Genomic DNA, 21,283 nt, shown 5'->3' on the forward strand with positions numbered 1-21,283 from the left:
TATGTCTATGACCTATAATTTTTTCTGTTATAAAATGAAATTATCACTTTTTCACTCCCTTAGGGGTGGAATTTCATATTAATATGTGTTCTATGTGTTAATCCAGGTAATGAGCTCGCTGTAGGCGGGGAAGGTTGATCAAGTGTTAAAATTGATCAGCTATCGACCGGGGTTGAAAAATATAAAATTCTATTAAAAATTATGGGTTGGTGATATAAGGGTGAAAATTTAGGGTTGTATGTATTTTTTAGTGCCACATTATAAAAAAAATAAATAAAAATTTTTTGTCCAAAAATTAAAAAATAAATGTTTAGGGTGGACAACCCTTATCACTTAGGGGTATGAAAAATAGATAGTAGCCGATTCTCAGACCTACTGAATATGCATACAAAATTTGATAAAAATCGGTCAAGCCGTTTCGGAGGAGTATGGCAACGAAAACTGTGACACGAGAATTTTATATATAAGATATAAATCTCTCAAATCTTTATACCTCCTTGCTATATCTCTCAATATATCTATACCTATTGCCCTTTCTCTATCTCTATATTTTACAAAACATAAGACGAACACACAAATTTTTAAAAAAAAAAAAAAATGCCCAATTAACAATTATTTAATTCAAAATATTTTCATACCTGCCATATATATATATATATATATATATATATATATATATGGCAGGTATGAAAATATTTTAAATTAAATGTTTGTTATATATATATATATATATATATATATATATATATATAGAGGGTGGGAGAGAGAAAAGGGGAGGTGCTTTGTAGGCTATACGTGTACCGACGTTAAAAAAAATTAGAAAAATAATTGAAAGAGACATAGCAACACATGCCGGGAATTATCTAGTACATATGCATATATATGGTTGTTTTTTTTTTGCTGGTCTCGCCAGTTGGCATGGCGACGTCTCTTCGCGCCTCCAATCGAGGTCTGTCCTCGGAAGCTGCCCTTCCCTCCTTGACGCGCCGAGCGGGCGCGACCACGAAATGACCATGCGCATATCGGGAGAGCGAGCGCCTCCGGTGCAGTTCTTAAGGCGCCAAGGTCGAACGCACGCTTGTGATGAATTGAATTAATTCGTTTGCTCCCCCCCCCCCCCCCCCCCCCCCCACAAGGTCAGCTCGGAGTAATTTTACCACCGACGCCTTTGACGGCCTATACTTCAAACGAATTACTGACAATGGCTGCTAGGCCGGGTTCGTAAACTGCGCTCGTAACGTAATAACGCAAGAAACGCGAAGACGCAAAACAATTAGAATGGAGTGTGTGTGTTTTTTTTGATGTTTTTTTGACGTGATAACGTCTTATAAATCGATGAACGCCGGCTGCACGCACGAAAAAACATGACTCATTGTCACGTTCCGCCTGAGCCGAGCGTGCAAGAATTGGCCAACCACCGTGCGAGAAAATCTCCTATAATATCAAATAGGTTGAGGCGGGCTTTTTTAAAAGCAGCAATTTAAAAAAAAAATTGATTTATTTGTCCAATTTCGTCATTTCAAATTAACAAAATTATTGACATTGATTTGATTTTCAGTTTATTTCTATAACTAATTGTTCGTGATTATATTTTAAACAAATTATTTAAATTAAAATTTGCAAATAACTGTAGATGATATTTTAAAATTAAAAAAGTATGCAATTTTTCATAAATGTTTTCCTTGTGACGTTATCACGTAAAATTATCGTCCGTAAACCGACTTTACAGACAACCCCGTTGTTTTTTTGTTGTTTTTTTTTTAAATAATGTAAAATTGAAACTGGGGCATTCTTTGTGGGACATCCTGTACTTGCGTATGCGTATGCGTATGCGTATGAACCCGGCCGTAGCGTTCTCCTAGTCTGCGGTCGGCCCCTGGCTTACTTGGAGCTAGCAACAGCGGGGGCTATCCTTGACTTATTTACTAGAGAAGGCCTTGCGCGAAGAAGGCCTAATAGATTGCGTCCAGACCTCGCCTAGGATTGCTGCAGCCACCGGTCGTAAAGAGCTGTTTCGCGATTCGAGTGCTTCAGGAACTGACATGCAGGGCCGCTACTAGGGGGGTGGGGAAGGGGGGCAAGCGGGGCATACGCCCCGGGCGCATAGCTGTGAGGGGCGCCGAAATCGCTTCCATTGTAATTACTTCCTACTACAACTGGTAACTGGTAAAAAGTTTGTTTTAACTGGCACGCCAGGAATGTCTAATCTAATTTACAATATAACGTCTCAACATATTTAATGAACAAGTCTAGTGATTATACGGACTTCTTTATGGACATAGTGGGTTCATGCATGGAAGTTATAGTAGCACAGGAACCGTTACATGTAGGTATGGTAAAATGCTTAAATAGCACCATTTTTCCGTGGGAGGGCCCCCGGACCCCCCGCTTTATTGGTGTGGTATGTGCAAAAAAAAAGAGGGGGGGGGGCGCATGAATCCATTCATGCTCCGGGTGCCAGAGAGACTAGTTGCGGCCCTGGTGACATGTCCTCAATGACATTTCCTCAATGACATGTCCTCAATGACATGACCGTGCGTACGAGTGCAATGGTTTTGTTAACTCGTTTGCACACGGAGCCGTATTTCTAGGACTGCAAGTTCTTGAGCGCTCGATTGCAAACTAGTCTTGACTTGTTGGTTGTTTCACTTATTGGTTCATGTACACGTACAGTGTTCCTACTTCCAGCTAATCAACATAGTCCCACTTCCCAGTTAATTAACAGTATTTCGCCGCCCATCAGTTAATTACCCTTGTATCACCTACCAGCCAACCGCAGCTCTTCTCTAGATTAACCTTGCAATGGCCTTATTTAGTAAATAAAATAATAAAAATAAAATTATAATAATTATTTACCTTGGAAGTGGCTGGGATTAAAAAAGGAAACAGGCTAACACAACTTAGTACCTCAGAGGCGACACTAAATGCCTCCCTGTAAACACTGTGGAGACTATGGATCGGTAACTTTGTATTAATAAATTTTATACTAATCTTTACTAATATGCATAAGTGTATTGTCTAGGTTTGAACCATAATTTATGCACGTTTTTTAAGAAAGGGGCTTTGATAAGAGCATCGTTGTCTTACATATCAAGCAAGCATCATTTCGAAATCTATGTTAGTTAATTAGTTATAAGCAAAATGAAAATAGCATAGAATCTTATGAGGTTAACGCTGGTTTCGTAGTGCCCCTGAAACACTGGAGTGGCCTCTTAAAGATAGGGAAAAAAAGCATGAACTTCGGGTTTTGGCTCTCTCGTCTGTGAAAAGAAGGCTTTCCCGTCAGCTGTGGCCCTCGCGACATCTGGCGGACCCGGGTCGCGCCAGCGACGCACGGGCCGCACCTGTTCGCGTCGCTCCGTTCCGTTTCGGACCAAGGTCGCGCTCTAGGGGGGCTTCTCCGACCTCGCGCGCGCACGGAACACCTGCTCCTACTTTCTCCGAGTCCGGCGTTCCGAAAAACAAACAAAAAAAGAATAATAAGGGGGGTTGTCTGTAAAGTCGGTTTACGGACGATAATTTTACGTGATAACGTCATAAAAAAACCTTGATGCGAAAAATTGCTTTTTTTTTTATTTTCAAATATTATTTACAGTTGTTGCAAACTTAATTTAAATAATTTGTTTAAAAATAATCACTAACAATTAGTTAACAAGCCCACCTTAACCTGTTTGATATTATAGGAGATTTTTCTCGCGCTGTGGTTGGCCGGTTCTTGCACGCTCGGCTCAGGCGGAACGTCACAATGAGTCATGCTTTTTTCGTCAGTGCAGCCGGCGTTCATCGATTTATAAGACGTTATCACGTCAAAATAAGGGCTTGGGAGTCCAATTGCGCCACACCTGTGCCTTAAGGAGTCCCGCCTACCCGGGCACACACACAGTGCGCAGAGATTCAAGAAAAACAACGCGATTTCTAAACTACTCGAGATATCCCAGTGAGGTCTGCTTACGAAAAGGCATTTAAGAGTTCGACTAGGGCCGAAAAGTTCTTTTGATCTCGGTTTAAGTTTTTAAACTGTATTTTCAGAAGAGTTAAAATGGCTAAAACGCATGTTTTCAGAGTAATTTTTAGGCTTTAAACAACCGGTACAGATTCTTGAAAGCACTTAAGCGACTTGCATTACACCTTTATCTTCATTTCTCCGCCGTGTGATGTCACGGTTGCCGCTCGATGCACGACGAGAAGACTGCGCGCCAGTCCAGAGGAGACAACCGCGCTAGAAGCACCAGCGAGCGTCGCGCTTATCATACCGCCTCGCCAGCACAGATACAGCCCTGACTAGGCGGGACACTTAACCGTGTTCCTAATGCTAGATAGGACACGACCAGCCCCTTATTTCTTCAGGAGATCGCGTTTCGGAGTTCTTCCGCTTCCCGGATTCCGCGCATGCGCAGGGTTGCTTACTTTATCGTTTATTTCCTGAAGATGGCGGACCCGCGTCTGGCGCCATTAATTGTTTCACAAACTAAGTTGTCAGAGTCAATACATATTTTGTTTTATTTGTAAAATTACGTGTTAAAAAATACGACATTTTGGGTTGAGGTAACAGGATAGGTATAAAGATATAAATTGAATTAATAATACTTCAGAGTTTATTAGTGTTAATTTTTTTTTTCTTTTTCTTTCGTCGAGTTTCAGCACGCAACGGAAAACATTCGACAGGATGTGGTCCAAAGCACATGCGCTTTTCGTTGCGTGAAGAATTTTTTTTTATGTATTTTTTAATAGCAACTTCATTTGTTTTACCAGGATTAAATTTCATTTAAAATAATTAATTAACAGTTACGTATTTCCATGTTTACAGAGCGATTTTCAAATTGTAGATAATATATTTTTTTACGTAGATTTTTGATGCTAGAGTGGACCATATAGAATGGTGGGCTTGATATGTTTTGATTAAAATTGCACTAACAAAGTTACATTTTATTTCTTATTTATTTTAGTTCTGAATACCCTGCACTTTTCCTTGTTTTCCAGAAGTTTCGTTAAGTTGACGATGTTGTTTGCTGGGTGGTGACCATTGCGTCTCTTCTTTTGTTTCAGACTTGCTGTACCGTCAGACCATCTCAGTCAATAGCTCGCCCCTTGAGGTGGAGATTGTTGACGTCTCTGGAGACACGACAGTGAGTAAATTTCTTTTCTTTTTTTAAATGTGTAACATCCTAGCTCTAGGGATTCCGTGAGTGGAACGGAAATGTGTAACCTACGGCGCTGCCATCTGTGGCGGATGGTGCGAACCAAAATTCAAAAAACCAAATGTAAACTTAGTAGTATTAACTGTTTAAAAAATTTTAACAAGATGGAAAATATTTTAATAAAATTCCTCATCGAAAATCCGAGGTTAATTTTTTTTCAAGGTTTTTTTTCCGCTTTTATCGGAGCCGTTTCATCACACTTCAGTAGTCGACGTTGCTGCCCCGGCAGCGAACTCAAGCGGCGAGTGCGGAAACAACGTGTGATTCGCGACGAGAGATGTAGTTGACAGGGCAATTTTCGCATTATTTATCGTCCTCGGCATAATTTTAAAGAATTCTACGTTAAATTTCGTGTTAGAGTTTCGTTTTAAAAGTGCATTTGTGACTTGGGAACACTAGAATTTGCTTGCTACCGAGGTTAGATGTCACACATCTCTGGCGATTATTGAAAGACTCGCTCGCAATTTATTTTGTCTCAAACTTAATCGATAGCTACTTAAAAAAAACTCAAGGTTGTAGGTCTGTAGTATAATAATTTTTTTATTGAATTATGAATTATATAGAGAAAAAACATTGATTAATACTTGTCAAAGGCTACATACAAACGATTAATTCAAAACCGCGTGGAACACGATTAGATGCTATTATTTCATGCTAGGGTAGACATAAAAATTTGACTTTTAAGATTCTAAAAACCATTAAATATATACTAATGAAATTTATAAAACATTTTACATATAAATAACAATAGTCAAGCTAAGAATTTGTTTAAAATCACGAAAATTAGGAAGAAACATAATTTATGATACCACTCCCATAAACCACCGAGTACAAACGTGCGATGTTAAACCCTGTAACGTCTCTTACCCTTAGATTTCATGTGGAATCAAATGGGCATTTACTCTCTCCTTCGAATGCACGATGTCCTTGTTTTAGTATGCTGTTTCCAGATATACCCAAAGAACATAAACGTTCTAGACAACACTATATAATGTAATTAATTTTTTTTTCAATTTTTTTTTATTTTTTTTTATTTTTTTTAAGAAAACTTGGATTGAACGTTTTGAAAATACATATTCTTGTTAATCTAATAATTATTACTTCTAAGGAAATGTAACTGAAAGATGCCAGCTTGGTTTCAACTATTATTTTTATATAATTTAATATAAAAACATTTATCTCTGTTCGACCATATGGCATAATAAGTTGAATGAGTTGTTATTAATAATGACTAACAGCTAAAAATAGTTTCTCCTGTTATAATATTGGTATTTTTTTCTTTTATGATTTATGCAGCTCTAGTAATAATATCAAGATACTCTGTTTTAGGTGTTTACAAAATTAAACAAGGGGTAAAACACAAAATGTACTCAACAAAGACTAAACCTGCCCCAGCGACACAGACTGAACCTGCCTCAGCCACACAGAGACTGAACCTGCCCCAGCCACACAAAGACTGAACCCGCCCCAGCCACACAAAGACTGAACCCGCCCCAGCCACACAAAGACTGAACCCGCCCCAGCCACACAAATAGTGAACATGCCCCAGCCACACAAAGACTGAACCCGCCCCAGCAACACAAAGACTGAACCCGCCCCAGCAACACAAAGAGTGAACCCGCCCCAGCCACACAAAGACTGAACCTGCCCCAGCCACAAAACGACTGAACCTTCCCCAGCCACACAAAGACTGTATCTGCCCCAGCCACACAAAGACTGAACCTGCCCCAGCCACACAAAGACTGAACCTGCTCCAGCCACACAAAGACTGAACCTGCACCAGCCACAAAAAGACTGAACCTTCCCCAGCCACACAAAGACTGTATCTGCCCCAGCCACACAAAGACTGAACCTGCCCCAGCCACACAAAGACTGAACCTGCCCCAGCCACACAAAGACTGAACCTGCTCCAGCCACACAAAGACTAAACCTGCACCAGCCACACAAAGACTGAACCTGCCCCAGCCACACAAAGAATGAACCTGCCCCAGCCACACAAATAATGAACCTCCCCAGCCACACAAAGACTGAACCTGTCCCAGAACACACAAAGACTGACCCTTCCTCAGACACACGAAGACTGAACCTTCCCCAGCCACACAGAGACTTAACCTGCCCCAGCCACACAAAGAATGGTCGAAACAGCGACGTGACGGTTGTCGCGCTCTGGTGTCGCAGGAGTTCCCGCTGGAGCAGGTGCAGTGGGCGGACGCCTGCGTGGTGGTGTACTCCATCACCGACAAGCTGTCCTTCCAGTACGCCGTCGAGGCGCTGCGCCACTTCCAGAAGATGCGGCCCGTCAACGGGGTGCCCGTCACCCTGCTCGCCAACAAGGCCGACCTCGAGCACCTCAGAGAGGTCAGTGTCGGCCTTATGGCCTGGTCGGCATCCCGTCATGTCGTGGAGTTAACTGTCACAGTAGCCTGTCATGTCATGGAGTTAACTGTCACAGTAGCCTGTCATGTCATGGAGTTAACTGTCACAGTAGCCCGTCATGTCATGGAGTTAGGAACTACCACAGTAGCCCATCATGTCGTAGTGTTAGCAACTGCCATGGTAGCCCATCATGTCATGGAGGTAACTTTCACAGTAGCTCATCATATCATGGAGTTAACTGTCACAAAAGCCCATCATGTCATGGAGTTAGGAACTGCCATAGTAGCCCATCATGCGACGGAACTGTCGCGGAGGCCGGCGGCGCTGCTTAAATACCTGGGGTGCCCTTCTCGAATCTACGAGAGCGGCTGTGAAGAGTCGCATCATCCCGGGCCGACCGGACACCCGAAAATTCTAGAAAGGCGATGTTTATTCGCGGGAAGCTGTGCGGGGGAGGGGGAGGGTATAACAACGACCCTTGTAATCTGGCCAGGCACGCGTGGCATTCCTTACGTCAGTGGACGGCATGTGACACGGCACGTGACGTCAGTGGCCATGCGGGGCCGCCAGCCAGCTCCTAACCTTGCGCGCATCGCAGTCCTTTCTGTGTTCGTTAACAATACATTAACACACCATAATATGTAGGAATTCAGTTTAATGCTTTTGACAGTATTGTAGTGACGAACCTCCTGCTGCCGACGCCACGCTAATGCATGCTCCGTCAACTGCCGGTCGCGTCGCCGCTGCTCTTCTCCTCTCTGCCTCCTTTCTTGTCGCTCCTTGTCTTTTTTCTGCCTCTCTTCTTCTCTTAAGCTCTCTTGCTCCTTCTGGAGACATTCCTCGGCGTCTCGACGAGTGGCTGCACCGGAATCTCCATTTTTGTTCTGCCTATCATGAACGCGTTGACAGGTGTATGTGCCAATGGTTGACCATGTCGATGGTTTCCCCAATTGATACAAATTCCATACGACCCAACCAACCTGTCCCTATTAACTGCAGGCACTGTACTAAATAATATATTATTCTTTAACATATATTTTTTTGAAAATTAAAAAAATAGTAAGTTAATATCACCCAAAACTGTTGGAACCAAAATGGTGTATTGCTGTTGATATCTCTGCCCTTAATTTGAGTGGTGAATTATGGTTTAGCTGATGACGTATGTGTGATGGTGTCTCAGGTGGAGCAAAGCGAGGGCAAGACGGTGGCCTTGCAGTACGGCTGCCAGTTCCACGAGGTGTCGGTGGCGGAGAACAGCCCCGGCCTCTACCAGGCCTTCGAGTCGCTGCTGAGCGAGTGTCGCTGCCTGCACGGCACCGCCAACCACAAGTCGCGCAAGTTCTCCGTGTCCAAGATGCTGGGCACGCTGATCGGCGGCGGCAACAACAACTCCAACAACAACAACTCCAACTCCAACTCCAACAACCTGAACAACAACAAGACGGGCGGCACGGTGGTCGTGTGCCAGAAGTCCGACCTGCACCGCAGCCGCGTGCTGAAACGCCGCCAGAACTTCGCGGCGACGGCGTCCCTGTGACTGGCGCAGGAGGCGCCCGCCTCTCCCGACAGGACGTCGGCGATGCCATGAGATCCGCCGCCACAGTCGGCGGGCGGGTGGCCGTTCCGCCTCCTGGCCGACTGCCTGGCGCCGAGGTACGCGGGCTGCCGCTGCCGGCAGTGACCTGCTCCTCTCCACCCGCGATGGATGGGCTCGACCTTAGGTCCGAGGACCTCTCCCGTCGGCATCCAGCGCGATTTTCCCCCTCGCAGCTCCTTCGCAGACTTCCAGCAAGAAAAAAGGGGGGCGTCCGTTGGGTTCCTAACCTGTTGGCGTCCTGCCCTCTGGCCTGTGAAGGACAGGTGTGGCCGTATGGCCCTGTAGTCCGAAGACTACTCCATTGGCATCCATTGCGATCTACCATGCTGTCCCCTCGTGAATTTCCAGAAAGGAAGGGAGTCGTACATGGGTTTCCAACATTTTGGTGTCCTGTCTTCTGACTGGTGAAGGATAAGTGTGCCCATACCACCATGAGATCCATCGGCATCCAGCATGATCCACCCTGCTGTCCCCTCGTGAATTCCCAGAAAGGAAGGGAGTCGTACATGGGTTCCCAACATTTTGGTGTCCTGTCTTCTGACCGGCGAAGGATACCACCATGAGATCCGAAAACTACTCCAACGGCATCCAGCGTGATCCACCCTGCTGTCCCCTCGTGTATTTGCAGAAAGGAAGAGAGTCCTATATGGGTTCCTAACCTGTTGGGTCTACTGGCCTCTAACCTATGAAGGATGGCCTTGACCTGAATCACCATAAGGCCAGAAGACTACAGGGATTCCGGGCCATCTGGAGCTCTTTCTCTCTCGCTCGCACATCCCTGCCCCTCAGAAGGCTATGGAAAGCCTCTGCGCGAATTCTCCATTGAGATGTTGTCTTTCTTGGTCTGGGTCATCGCTCTTCAATTTTTCCTTCCACGGTTGAAGAAGAAGAAGCAGCGATCACTTCATCAAGTGTCGTGTCCGTTGCAGATACGACTTTATGCGAGAATCACACCTCTAATTTTCTCGCTCCCCCATCCCCCCGTCACACACAAGCATGTAACTGGAGTCTGCCTTTCTCCTCAACACTATCAGCCCGGCCTAGAGTATTTGTGTTTCCCCCCCTCTGTGCGAAACAGACGCGTAATTGAAAGTACATATCGGTCACATACCATTACTAATGAAACACGGGAATTTATAAATCGCAGAATGTTACATGCTTGTGTTATTTTGTAAGGATCTTGATTTTAGAGTTTTGGAATCAATCTTTGTTCATTTTGGGACAAAATTAATCCGTTATTAGGTTGGTTTTTTCTTCTTCTCCTGGAATATGATCAAAACTGCCTGGTTCTTATAATAGATTTACAATAATACGAAATGTTGTGCCTTAAGGTCCATAGTGACTCAGATAAATACTCTTAATGTAGAAAAAAGAAACCGGACACCAAATGTTTTATTCCCGACCACTTTTGGATTCTCACTCAGTTTTGCATGAGGTGATTCAAAGATTATCATAGTTTTACCAACATTGTGGTGAGTACTTTAGTGATCGTCAGAGAAAACAGTAATTCTTAAGCTAAATGACAAGTTCTCGTTACGTTAACGTCTGGCGAATAGGTTCACATGGCAAATCATTCCGAAATGTGTGGTGTTAATGGCGATCGTTTCATACAAACACAGAATTTTAAAGTTAAAGGTTCTTATTAAGATATATTTCTAACTGAAACTTTTCATGATATTATCTCTATGAAAAGTATTATTGCTAGCAAGAATTTTAATTGGCAGGTTGGGAATAACGCATGGTACTATAAGGTTAAATTGAAAGTGTGTTTGCTTGCTTGAATCTCTTATGAGCAAAGATTGATTCTGGGTTTGACATTCCAAATGCGACATGCGCGCATTTCTTGTATGTGGTGTAGTACTTTGTAAAAGTTTTTGATTATCTGTTTGTGAGAACTAACGAATTGTATACTAAATGAAGTTTTTGGATGTTTAAATTATTTTATTTGGAAATCTGTTAAATTGTGTACATAAAAGAGAGAAACTGTTGACATAGTAAAATAATTTATATTTATCGGATTGAAAAAAATAATAACGCTTACATTTTAAACCACAGAATATGATTACCAAAATAATTATTGTATTAATTTGTATGTGAGTGTTAACTTGATAAGGGTCTATTTAAAGTACATCTCCTGATGATATATGGGAATGAAATATTGTATATACCTAATGAATGTATTGTTAATATACGTTTTTACCACATTGCTGGCTTTACTCGTGTTAAGCAGAATTGTCTCTTTATATTTTTAATGTATTTGAATAAATAATGTTAACATGTATAAATTTTAGATATTTATCTCACAGCAGAAACAAGCCAATGAAATTTTCGCTTAGTATATTCAAGCAGTATATTTAACTTTTAATGGAAATATTTATAAGCAAGCGTAAGTGATTTTCTTGCGTTGTGTTGAGTGGCACTATATCGTAGACAGTAATGAGAGATTTTAACACGCTGTAACTACCAATATTTACTTAAAATAAAATTTATTTTTTACATCATTGATCAATCGTTAAACCCACCAAAAATTTATTCCATTCGCTATATTTTTTATGATATAAGTTTCGCTTTAAATTTCCTAATATGTAAATACCAATATTTTTAAAATGACTTTTCCTGAACGTTACGTAATATTAAAAAAAGCGTCAAAAGTTATTTTTTATAAACGGTGCCTTTTTTCTTTACGTCACTTTTGGGTTACTCTGCAGATGATGTTTATAAGCAAACTATTAAATATAATTGATTGAGACTTTGGTACTAGATTAAGTCGCTCACACATTTCTTCACAATGTTAAATAAAAATTTACCATCCAAGTTACACAGACTCTAATAAAAACTATATTAAAATTGTAAAAAAAAAAACATAAATTTATCGATAAAATTTTTTTATTGTTAAATACTTTTTACAATTAAAAATTTTGTACTTCAATGCATATTCTCCACTGGAAGTATGCTGCTTATTGTGCGAAATTGTGTGTTATAATTTTTGATTCTTGAATATTTAATATCCACACTCATATACATGTAAGATAGCATGAAAAATGTATTACTAAGCTGAAATTGTGATATGGCTGTGATTCATTGTTTTTGTACCACAAATTTGTACTATGATTAGTAAAATTTGTACAATAAATGATGTTATTTTATAAATGAATTTTTGTTATTATTTAATCAACCTAGTTTCTAAAGGAAAAATATATCCCATTATTTTTTTTAGTTTCTTGGAACTATCTGTAAATTAATCTTGCAATGGTATCAAGAACATATTTTTCCATTTGGTCCATATTGAGAAGATTCAAGAAAAATATATGGCATTATATAATTTCAAAGTACAAAATCTGTACCAGTGGATTGTTTAGGTCGTTTTCTTCCTTTGAACAATGAGTGTACGTTTGAAAGGTGCCATTTCCGCCTCAAAACTAGTTCATTTTGTGGAAGCATTTCTTCAGCAATTATTGATAAAATAAATGTTATTTACTCTGGTATTCATGGCATAGTTATAAACAGTTTTTCCATCAGTGTTTAGTGGTAACGTGTCATATGCATTTTGGTTCCCAACAATTTAAAGTTTGAGACAGCACCTTCCTAATAGGCACTCGTCATTTGTTGCACTACAGCTGACGATGGAAATAAACCTAACTTTTAAAATTTTAATACGTTGAGTGAACACGGGTGAAGGGTCGGGCAGAGCAAGTAAGTGCAAGTTAATGCACTGTATAGTGCAAGGCAGTAACCTACCGTACCAACAAACACATGACACGTTCGCTTGAACCAACCGACTGACAACTATTTCATCCATGTAGGTATCGGAACAAAAGCAACACAACTTTAACCTGGACTCTGGATCTGCTCTGAAACGCATTTGTTTCGTCGAAATTCCACGCGTCATCGGACGAAACGCCCAAAATCAGCCCGACGTTTCGGCATGTCTAGTTGGAGCCATCAACAATTGAAAAGACCTGGCCGCCACCTTGTGTAGCTACGTAATACCAGAAACAGAAGTGCCTGCAACTCACGTTATTCAGAGGTGCCCCCCCCCCCCCCAAACACTATGACTCACCCCCCCCCCCCCCTTTCCTAACCTAATGATGCCCGCCCCCCCCCCCCCCCCCCGAAATTTTTTATGCCATTTTCTCAATGATTTACTCAATGATTTTAAAATATTATACTTTTTTAGTATTATATTTTATCACATTTTGCATTAATTAAAACTGATTTTCTAATAATAATTTTGGTCATATCAGGTAATATTTCCATCCTGAACCGACAGATGCCAAACTGCTTTTGTTGAGGAAAGTGCGGGGTTGCCAATTTGATTTACAATATCCGTTTCAATTATCAAAGCACCAGAAACGTATTTTCACATTAGAAGCTATAATTATGTAAATAATATATACATTTTTCTCGTCTTTTAACCCCCCCCCCCTGAAATTTTAATGACGCAGTCTGCGTCGTTACCCCCCCCCCCCCCCCTTGTGGGCACCCCTGCGTTATTCCAGATGCACAAGGGGTTTGTGATCATGTAGGGATGCTCTCTAACGAGCTGTGGTTGGCCGTGATTGGAGGAGTTGTCTAGCCAATCGGGTTGCGGCGGCCACAGCCACACCCAGTGGATGCGTCCACAGCATCTGCATCCCTTAGCGAATGCAGCCACAATGTAGAGGACGCATTTCTGATGGGTGGACGGTATCCGAATACTTCTACTGCCAGCACCGCCTGTTGGCAGATGGTCGTATTAATGCTCAAGTAGCCATCTTGAGTCGTGATATCTACGAAAAATTAGGGGGGGGGGGGGGAAACCGTAAATAAATGGGAAGCCTTCTTTTCACAGACGAGAGAGCCAAACGCCCGATCGTGCATCTTCGTTTTTTTTTTTTGTTCATTGTAACTCATGATAATTAATGGTCAATTAGGTTAGGTTAGCTACATTATAAATAGGTACTTTAAAACATTGTGGACGGTTGATTTGGTTAGGATAGCTACATTAAATATACTATGAAATCATGTAAACTGTTTCCTAGCCCTGGATAGCTACATATTAAAAAGTTATTTGCTAAGCAACCTTCGGGGAACTTCGGGTGTGGCTCTCTAGTATGTGAAGTGAAGGCTTCCCTAAATAAATAGGCTCTCTGCCTATTCTAAAATAGATTAGAAACCCTTTTCTTTTATTGCCAGTATTGCAGCGTGTAGGGGTTCTCGTATTGAACCCAGTACGGTGCAAGGTTATTCCTGCTTTATAAATAAAGCAAACCATTTAACTGAAAAAAAAATTATTAAACTCAAATCAAAAAATATACTTATAATGAGCATTAAATGCTCCTACAAGTTTAAATTCGTATTTCGATAATTTTTATTAACGTCTTTATTTGAGTTATCACTTAACGCTTATAAGGTTTTAAATAAATAATATGCGAAAAATCTGAAGTAATGTTGTATACAAACAAAATAAAGACTGTTCAGAAGCTAATGGATGTAGGGACGAATCAGTGGATGAGACACGCGCATCTGGAGTTAAGTGAACTCGTTTAGGGATGCATGCATCCCTTGTGAGAATTTGGAAACGAAGAACTATATGGCCGCGGTAACTACGGTGCACTTATAGTGGATCGATTAGGCTAGTATTCGGTCGCAGCTAATACTTCACTTGCAGCATTACCAGAGAAATAATATTAATTAATGAAAATTACGTACAAATTGTTTAATGTGTAGGCATTACCATGCTGTGCGTACAGGTAGGGGAGCAGCAGTAATTACTATGTAATTACTGTTTTAAAAGTATGCCTAAGCAATGCATTTAGCTAACCAAAAAATACTATAGCATGATGCGAGAATATATATATTTTTTTTCATTAAAAATGTTCATAAACCATCAAAACATAGATTATTTTATAAAGTGAAAAAATATTTTTCATGGGCTACTTACTGGTCAGCTGGCTGCGGCGAGAGTTGCGCCAGAGGTGCGGCCCAGCGAGGTGTGTGGAATGAGTGACTGGGGAATTGACATTTCTGTAATTAATTATTTGCCATTTTAGAAGGTTTTTGTAAGTTACATAAGTAGTGGCAATAAATAAAACTGTGTAGTGTAATAAAATCTTTAATTGGGCTATCATTTACGAACCCGCGGTAAATCGTAAGAGTATTCATACATTGCTCAGAGGTTGTACCAGGAGGTCCCGGAAGATTCCAAGCTGGCAAGACTCTCCTTGGCGCATCAGTGTTCTCTATGTATATCCCCTTCCCTCCCCCCCCACCCCCCTAAAACCCAACAAGCGAATTACCGTTTCTTGCTTCCATCCCCTCCTTTTCTTGATGTGCAAACATCTCAGCCCTCGGTATACGGCTTCTATTAGAACTGATTCCGTGAAAGTGGAACACAATAATTCGATGAACGGAAACGTGTCGGAAATATGGCGGACACGCGTGTAGCAACATAAACCCGTGCATTGTCACTTTCGTGAACATTAGCAGGGCCGGATTTAGAGGTCTGGAGGCCTCGGGGCAACAGAGGAGCGGAGGCCTCCTGGCCCCAAATTATTTTACAAATAAAATGAACAATTTTTTTCAGTTGAGTTTTCCAATAAATAATTCATTGTGAAATCAAGTAGATTCTCTTAGTATTTAAAAAACATACATAAATATAATCGGAGACAAGAATTATATAAAAATTAAATTTTAGTGTTAATGAATATTTCTGTTAATATTTAACAATAATATAATCATGTATGTACAAAGTACTGTAGGTAAAGGTAAAACAGCGAAAAAAGAATATCAAAGGAAAAGATGTTTACTAGTGTTTACTTGTCGGAATTTGAAAGATTTTTTTTCCGAAGTCTCTATTGTGGGGGCCCCGGGGCTTTCGCCCCGGTTGCCCTCCCCTAAATCTGGCCCTGAACATTAGGGTACATATCAAAATGCCAAAAAAAAAAATTGGTGTGCCAAATGAAATTTCATGACAGTGAAATTACCCTGGAATATATTTGTTGAACTAAAATAGCCATAGTAAAAAGTAATAACAAGTTTTAAAATACTTAAGAAAACTGGCTTTACAGTAATACATATTCTTCTTTTACTTTTCTCAATTGTCTAAATAGCACAGTGGTAGAGGGTGCGATCTTGTTAATCTCAAAAGACGTGGTTCAAATCTCGTCACCAGTAAAGTATAATTTTTGATAAATTTTAAACAACATTAAAATATAATAATAGTGTTGAAATAGCTCAATAATGTTGTGGTTTGTTTTTAAGAAGTATATACAGACTGATTTCATTGGTTTTAGCAAAAACTAATGTACAAACATACCTATACTTAGTGTTATGTTATGTGTTTTTAAATGTTTTAGGCCAATTTTTTTATAATTTAATTGAATTTTAACTTCTAACGTGTGCGCAAACTTTAGAGTATTAACTTTTTTTGTGAATTTTAACAAGTGCTGTAAGTTTAATAAAATTAATTTTCGAATATCGTTTTTTATCGGAGCCGTTTCTAAAAGTTTAAAATTTCCGTCAATTTTATGTTTCATGCTGCCATTTGTGCATGACGGTGGCAAGTAACGTTTGCGATTCAGACAGCGAATTCTATCGGTGAACTTCCAGACAAAACGTTGCTGATTCGCGCCCAGACATTCTGTTACTTGGAAAGCGAATATTTCATTAAACCTTCATTATCCAATATTTACGACGCTCGGAAATATTTTAAAGATTTATGCGTTAAAATTTCGTGTCCGAGTTTCGTATTGTAATTTTTATTTTCGAACACGGACGACGTGAGAACGAATGAATTTTCTGTTCGTTTTCGAGTTCAGATGTCGCACATCACCGGAGAGACAAAAAAATGATCGCAGGCTTTCCCGGTCATTTTCTGAAGTTGCTTGGCTTCTGGGTTGTAGCCGCGTCCTTGGCGAATAATTCACCGACGTTTCGGTCGACGTTGCAGTCGCCCATCATCAGGGAGCAATTACCTGCTGAACTAGTAACCGCTCCCTGATGATGGTCGACCGAAACGTCGGTGAATTATTCGCCAAGGACACGGTTACAACCCAGAAGCCAAGCTACTTACTACTTCGCTCCAAAAAAAAATAGCCAGTCATGGGGACTGTCAACAGAAGTGAAAACTTAAAACTTTGTTATTAAATGTGTAATTGACATCATTTCTACGTCAGATGTACGTATTAAAATGATTTTGGTATAATATCAGTACGATGTCAGCATGATATAATTTATCCTTACATCATTTTTTAGTCACAACAGATGTCAGTGGTATGTCAAAATTACGCAAAATTCATTACCTAGCTATGACTTACCACTTATGTCAGACCTATGTCATGTATTCACGTGGTCAAATTAACTTATTTTACTGTTATTACAGCATGTCGGTGACGCGAACTCACAAGATTTTATTTACCCATCCAAAAAGAGTCCAACACGCACATGATACAGTCGAGTATATACAATGTACTAGTGTATATATGCATATACATGTACACAGGCCGCTGCGCGTCGCCAGTCTGGCGCAACACGTCACTAGCATGTCGGTGACGCGAACCCATAAGTTTTGCCCCTACCAAAAATCGCCCAACGCGGCTAAAGAAGTTTTAACTTCAATTTTTTGACGTGACAACGTCTAATAAATCGATGAACGCCGACTGCACGCACGAAAATGTCCCGTTACGCACATTGTCCCGTTACGCAGTGTCCCGTTACGCTCATTGTACGCTTGCGCCGCATCTATCTCTCTTCCACTCGATTGTAACAACCATCGTTTTGACTTTTTCGAGGCACATTAAACTTGAAACACTCCCATTCGTTTCCTACATTTCCTATAATCGTCCTATCCTTAACAGAATAACACAGATTGGAAGAAGTAAAATAGTAAACATGTATAAAAGTTATAGTTAAAATAATCTCTTCGTTAAAGTAATAAACATATCTGAATTAATGAGTGCGAATAAAAGTAAATTTATCAATTAAATTGTATATTTCATTTCACTCCTTCTTTGTATCCATACAAAATAGTGATAATTCAATAAAAATGATTCAATTTTATTCATAAAAGTATGCAATCATTTCATCAATGTTTTGTTATGACGTTGTCACGTTAAACTATCGTCCGTAAACCGACTTTACAGTCAACCAATTTTTTTCCCCCCACTTCTTTGGTGCGCCTGCGCATGGCGCATATCGTGAAGCTTAAATAGTCCCGGGACATCGACCTGGCTCTCACTGTAGTTGTGAGGTTGTGAGTTGAGTGAACTCGGAGCTCGTGAGCAGCGACTGGCGAGAGAGGTGAGTCATGGCGTGTTAATTCAGTTGAACCAACTGTCGCGATACTACGACAACGGGGAAACTCTGGTCAAATGGCACCGGCGAAACGCGAGACACCTTACTGCATTGCTTCCTCGGCTAGTTTACGAGAAACCTAAGATGTACATCAAGCTCTGTCCCTGCACGAACACGCCCGAATATTCACCTTCGGCCAACCTCGGGATTGTTTTATTTTTGCGCAGGAAAAATAAATTCAAATATTAAAAGTGGTCGGTTAGGTTAGCTACATTAAAACACTTTAAAACACTATGGACGGTTAGTTAGGTTAGTATAGCTACATTAAAATAAACAGAGAAATATAAATATATATAAATAAACCCGAGGTTGGCCTAAGGTGAATATTCGGGCGTGTTCGGGCAGGGACAGAACTTGATGTACATCTTAGGCTTCCCCTAGTTTACACTCCGCGCCGCCAGATACCACTACTGTAAACGGTTTCCCGCACTTAAAAAAAAAAAAAAAAAAAAAAAAACCTGGTTACACCCCACGCCGCTTTGTTCGTTGCAATCACTTGTCTCGCGGTTTTATTAATCAGTTTCCCGTGTTGTCCCTACTACGGTAATTGGTCGAACTTTGTTTTGTGGTGTGTGGTGTCCATGACTTCGATGTAGTATTTATTCCTTTACACCTTTAGGTATTCTTTGCTTTTTAATTTTTTGACATGACAACGTTTAATAAATCGATGAACGCCGGCTGCACGCACGAAAAAGTGTCGCATTACGCACATTGTTCCATTACGCGGTTTTCCGTTACGTTGTGTCCCGTTACGCTCATTGTACGCTTGCGCCGCATCTATCTCTCTTCCACTCGATTGTTTATAAAGTGAAGTGAAAGTTAATGTGGTTTTCATTTCTTATTACAACAATTTCGGCAATAAAAGTTAATTATTCTTGCATTTTAAAAATCTGATTACTAGTATAATTTCAAGTATTTATTCTTTTATTATAAAAATGATTCAATTTTATTCATAAAGTATGCAATCATTTCATCAATGTTTTGTTATGACGTCACGTTAAACTATCGTCCGTAAACCGACTTAACAGACAACAAATTCCCTCTGCCCCCCTTTTTTTGTACTTGACAGTGTTTATTACTTCCCGTGTGTTCGTTAATTGCCACGATTAATCTACGCTTAACGCCGTGGCAGCTCCGAGTAATTCAATAGGAATTTAATTCCTTCTTTTTACGCGTTCCACGATTCGCCGTTGTTTAGAGATCAGTCCAGGAGCTCAGTCTGAAACTAAACTGAAGCATTCCCCACACGATTAGTTCTTGCGCTTGCTGTTCGGTGCGAGGTTTCATCGCAGAAAGTGGAAGAAACTTTGGATGTTGCAATATGCAGCTGCCCCTTTTAGTTGAGAAAGGTCATAATTAACCAAAAAAATGTCTGCCACGACGGCGTGCTGTGATGTAGGTGAAGTCACTTCTTAACTTCTCCATCGCCGTATTGTGCACGCCCAAAAACATTGCGGAAATGTTGCTTGACCTAGTCTGATGATGGTTGGTAAGTATGAATTACAATTTCCGTCGTTTGAAACAGTCACTTTCATAAAAAACATTGTTTTTCTGTAAAGTCGGTTTACGGACGATAGTTTAACGTGACAACGTCATAACAAAACATTGATGAAATGATTGCATACTTTTATGAATAAAATTGAATCATTTTTATTTTAATAATAAAATAATAAATAGTGGAAATTATACTAGTAATCAGATTTTTAAAATGCAAGAATAATTAACCCTTATTGCCGAAATTGTTGTTGTAATAAGCAATGGAAACCACATTAACTTTCCACTTCACTTTATAAACAGTCGAGTGGAAGAGAGATAGATGCGGCGCAAGCGTACAATTAGCGTAACGGGACACAGCGTAACGGAACAATGTGTGTAACGGGACACTTTTTCGTGCGTGCAGCCGGCGTTCATCGATTTATTAGACGTTGTCACGTCAAAAAAACAAAAAGTCATTTAAAACTTATCCCACGCTGCAAACAATACACTTCAGCCAACTGTTTAACCAATACGGAGCAACAATTAGCTCAAGGAGGGAGGGAGGGGGAAAATCGCTTCACACAATTAGCATGAAATCGTGCAGATGCAGCTGATGAGCTGGCGAGACGCTGTTCTCACACACGGCTCTCGGGTCCACAGTCAGACTTGATGGGAAGCCATCAGTCCACCGTCCTTGCACACACACGGTGGTGGTGTGGTGGTGTGTGTAGGCCGGCCATCGCCCACCCGGGCACACACACGGTAGTGGTGTGGTGGTGTGTGGAGGCCGGCCCCCGCCCACTCGGGCACACACACGGTAGTGGTGTGGTGGTGTGTGGAGGCCGGCCCCCGCCCACTCGGGCACACACACGGTGGTGGTGTGGTGGTGTGTGGAGGCCGGCCCCCGCCCACTCGGGCACACACACGGTAGTGGTGTGGTGGTGTGTGGAGGCCGGCCCCCGCCCACTCGGGCACACACACGGTAGTGGTGTGGTGGTGTGTGGAGGCCGGCCCCCGCCCACTCGGGCACACACACGGTAGTGGTGTGGTGGTGTGTGGAGGCCGGCCCCCGCCCACTCGGGCACACACACGGTAGTGGTGTGGTGGTGTGTGGAGGCCGGCCCCCGCCCACTCGGGCACACACACGGTGGTGGTGTGTGGAGGCCGGCCCCCGCCCACTCGGGCACACACACGGTAGTGGTGTGGTGGTGTGTGGAGGCCGGCCCCCGCCCACTCGGGCACACACACGGTGGTGGTGTGGTGGTGTGTGGAGGCCGGCCCCCGCCCACTCGGGCACACACAC

General features: G+C 41.3%; 1 protein-coding gene across 2 annotated transcripts in view; it reads left to right on the forward strand.

Annotated features, from left to right (window-relative positions):
- LOC134540712 (ras-like protein family member 11B) overlaps positions 1-12,321 on the forward strand; it is a 74,325-nt gene extending 62,004 nt beyond the window's left edge. For both annotated transcript variants that reach the window (XM_063383596.1, XM_063383597.1), the window contains 3 exons: positions 5,047-5,126; positions 7,377-7,556; positions 8,755-12,321. In XM_063383596.1, coding sequence (XP_063239666.1) covers positions 5,047-5,126; positions 7,377-7,556; positions 8,755-9,111 — 617 coding nt within the window. In that variant the 3' untranslated portion in view covers positions 9,112-12,321. The remainder of the gene's footprint in view (positions 1-5,046; positions 5,127-7,376; positions 7,557-8,754) is intronic.
- The last annotated feature ends 8,962 nt before the right edge of the window (positions 12,322-21,283 follow it).

This window comes from Bacillus rossius, chromosome 17 (genome assembly GCF_032445375.1).
Source record: "Bacillus rossius redtenbacheri isolate Brsri chromosome 17, Brsri_v3, whole genome shotgun sequence".
In the NCBI taxonomy this organism is placed as follows: Eukaryota; Metazoa; Arthropoda; class Insecta; order Phasmatodea; family Bacillidae; genus Bacillus; species Bacillus rossius.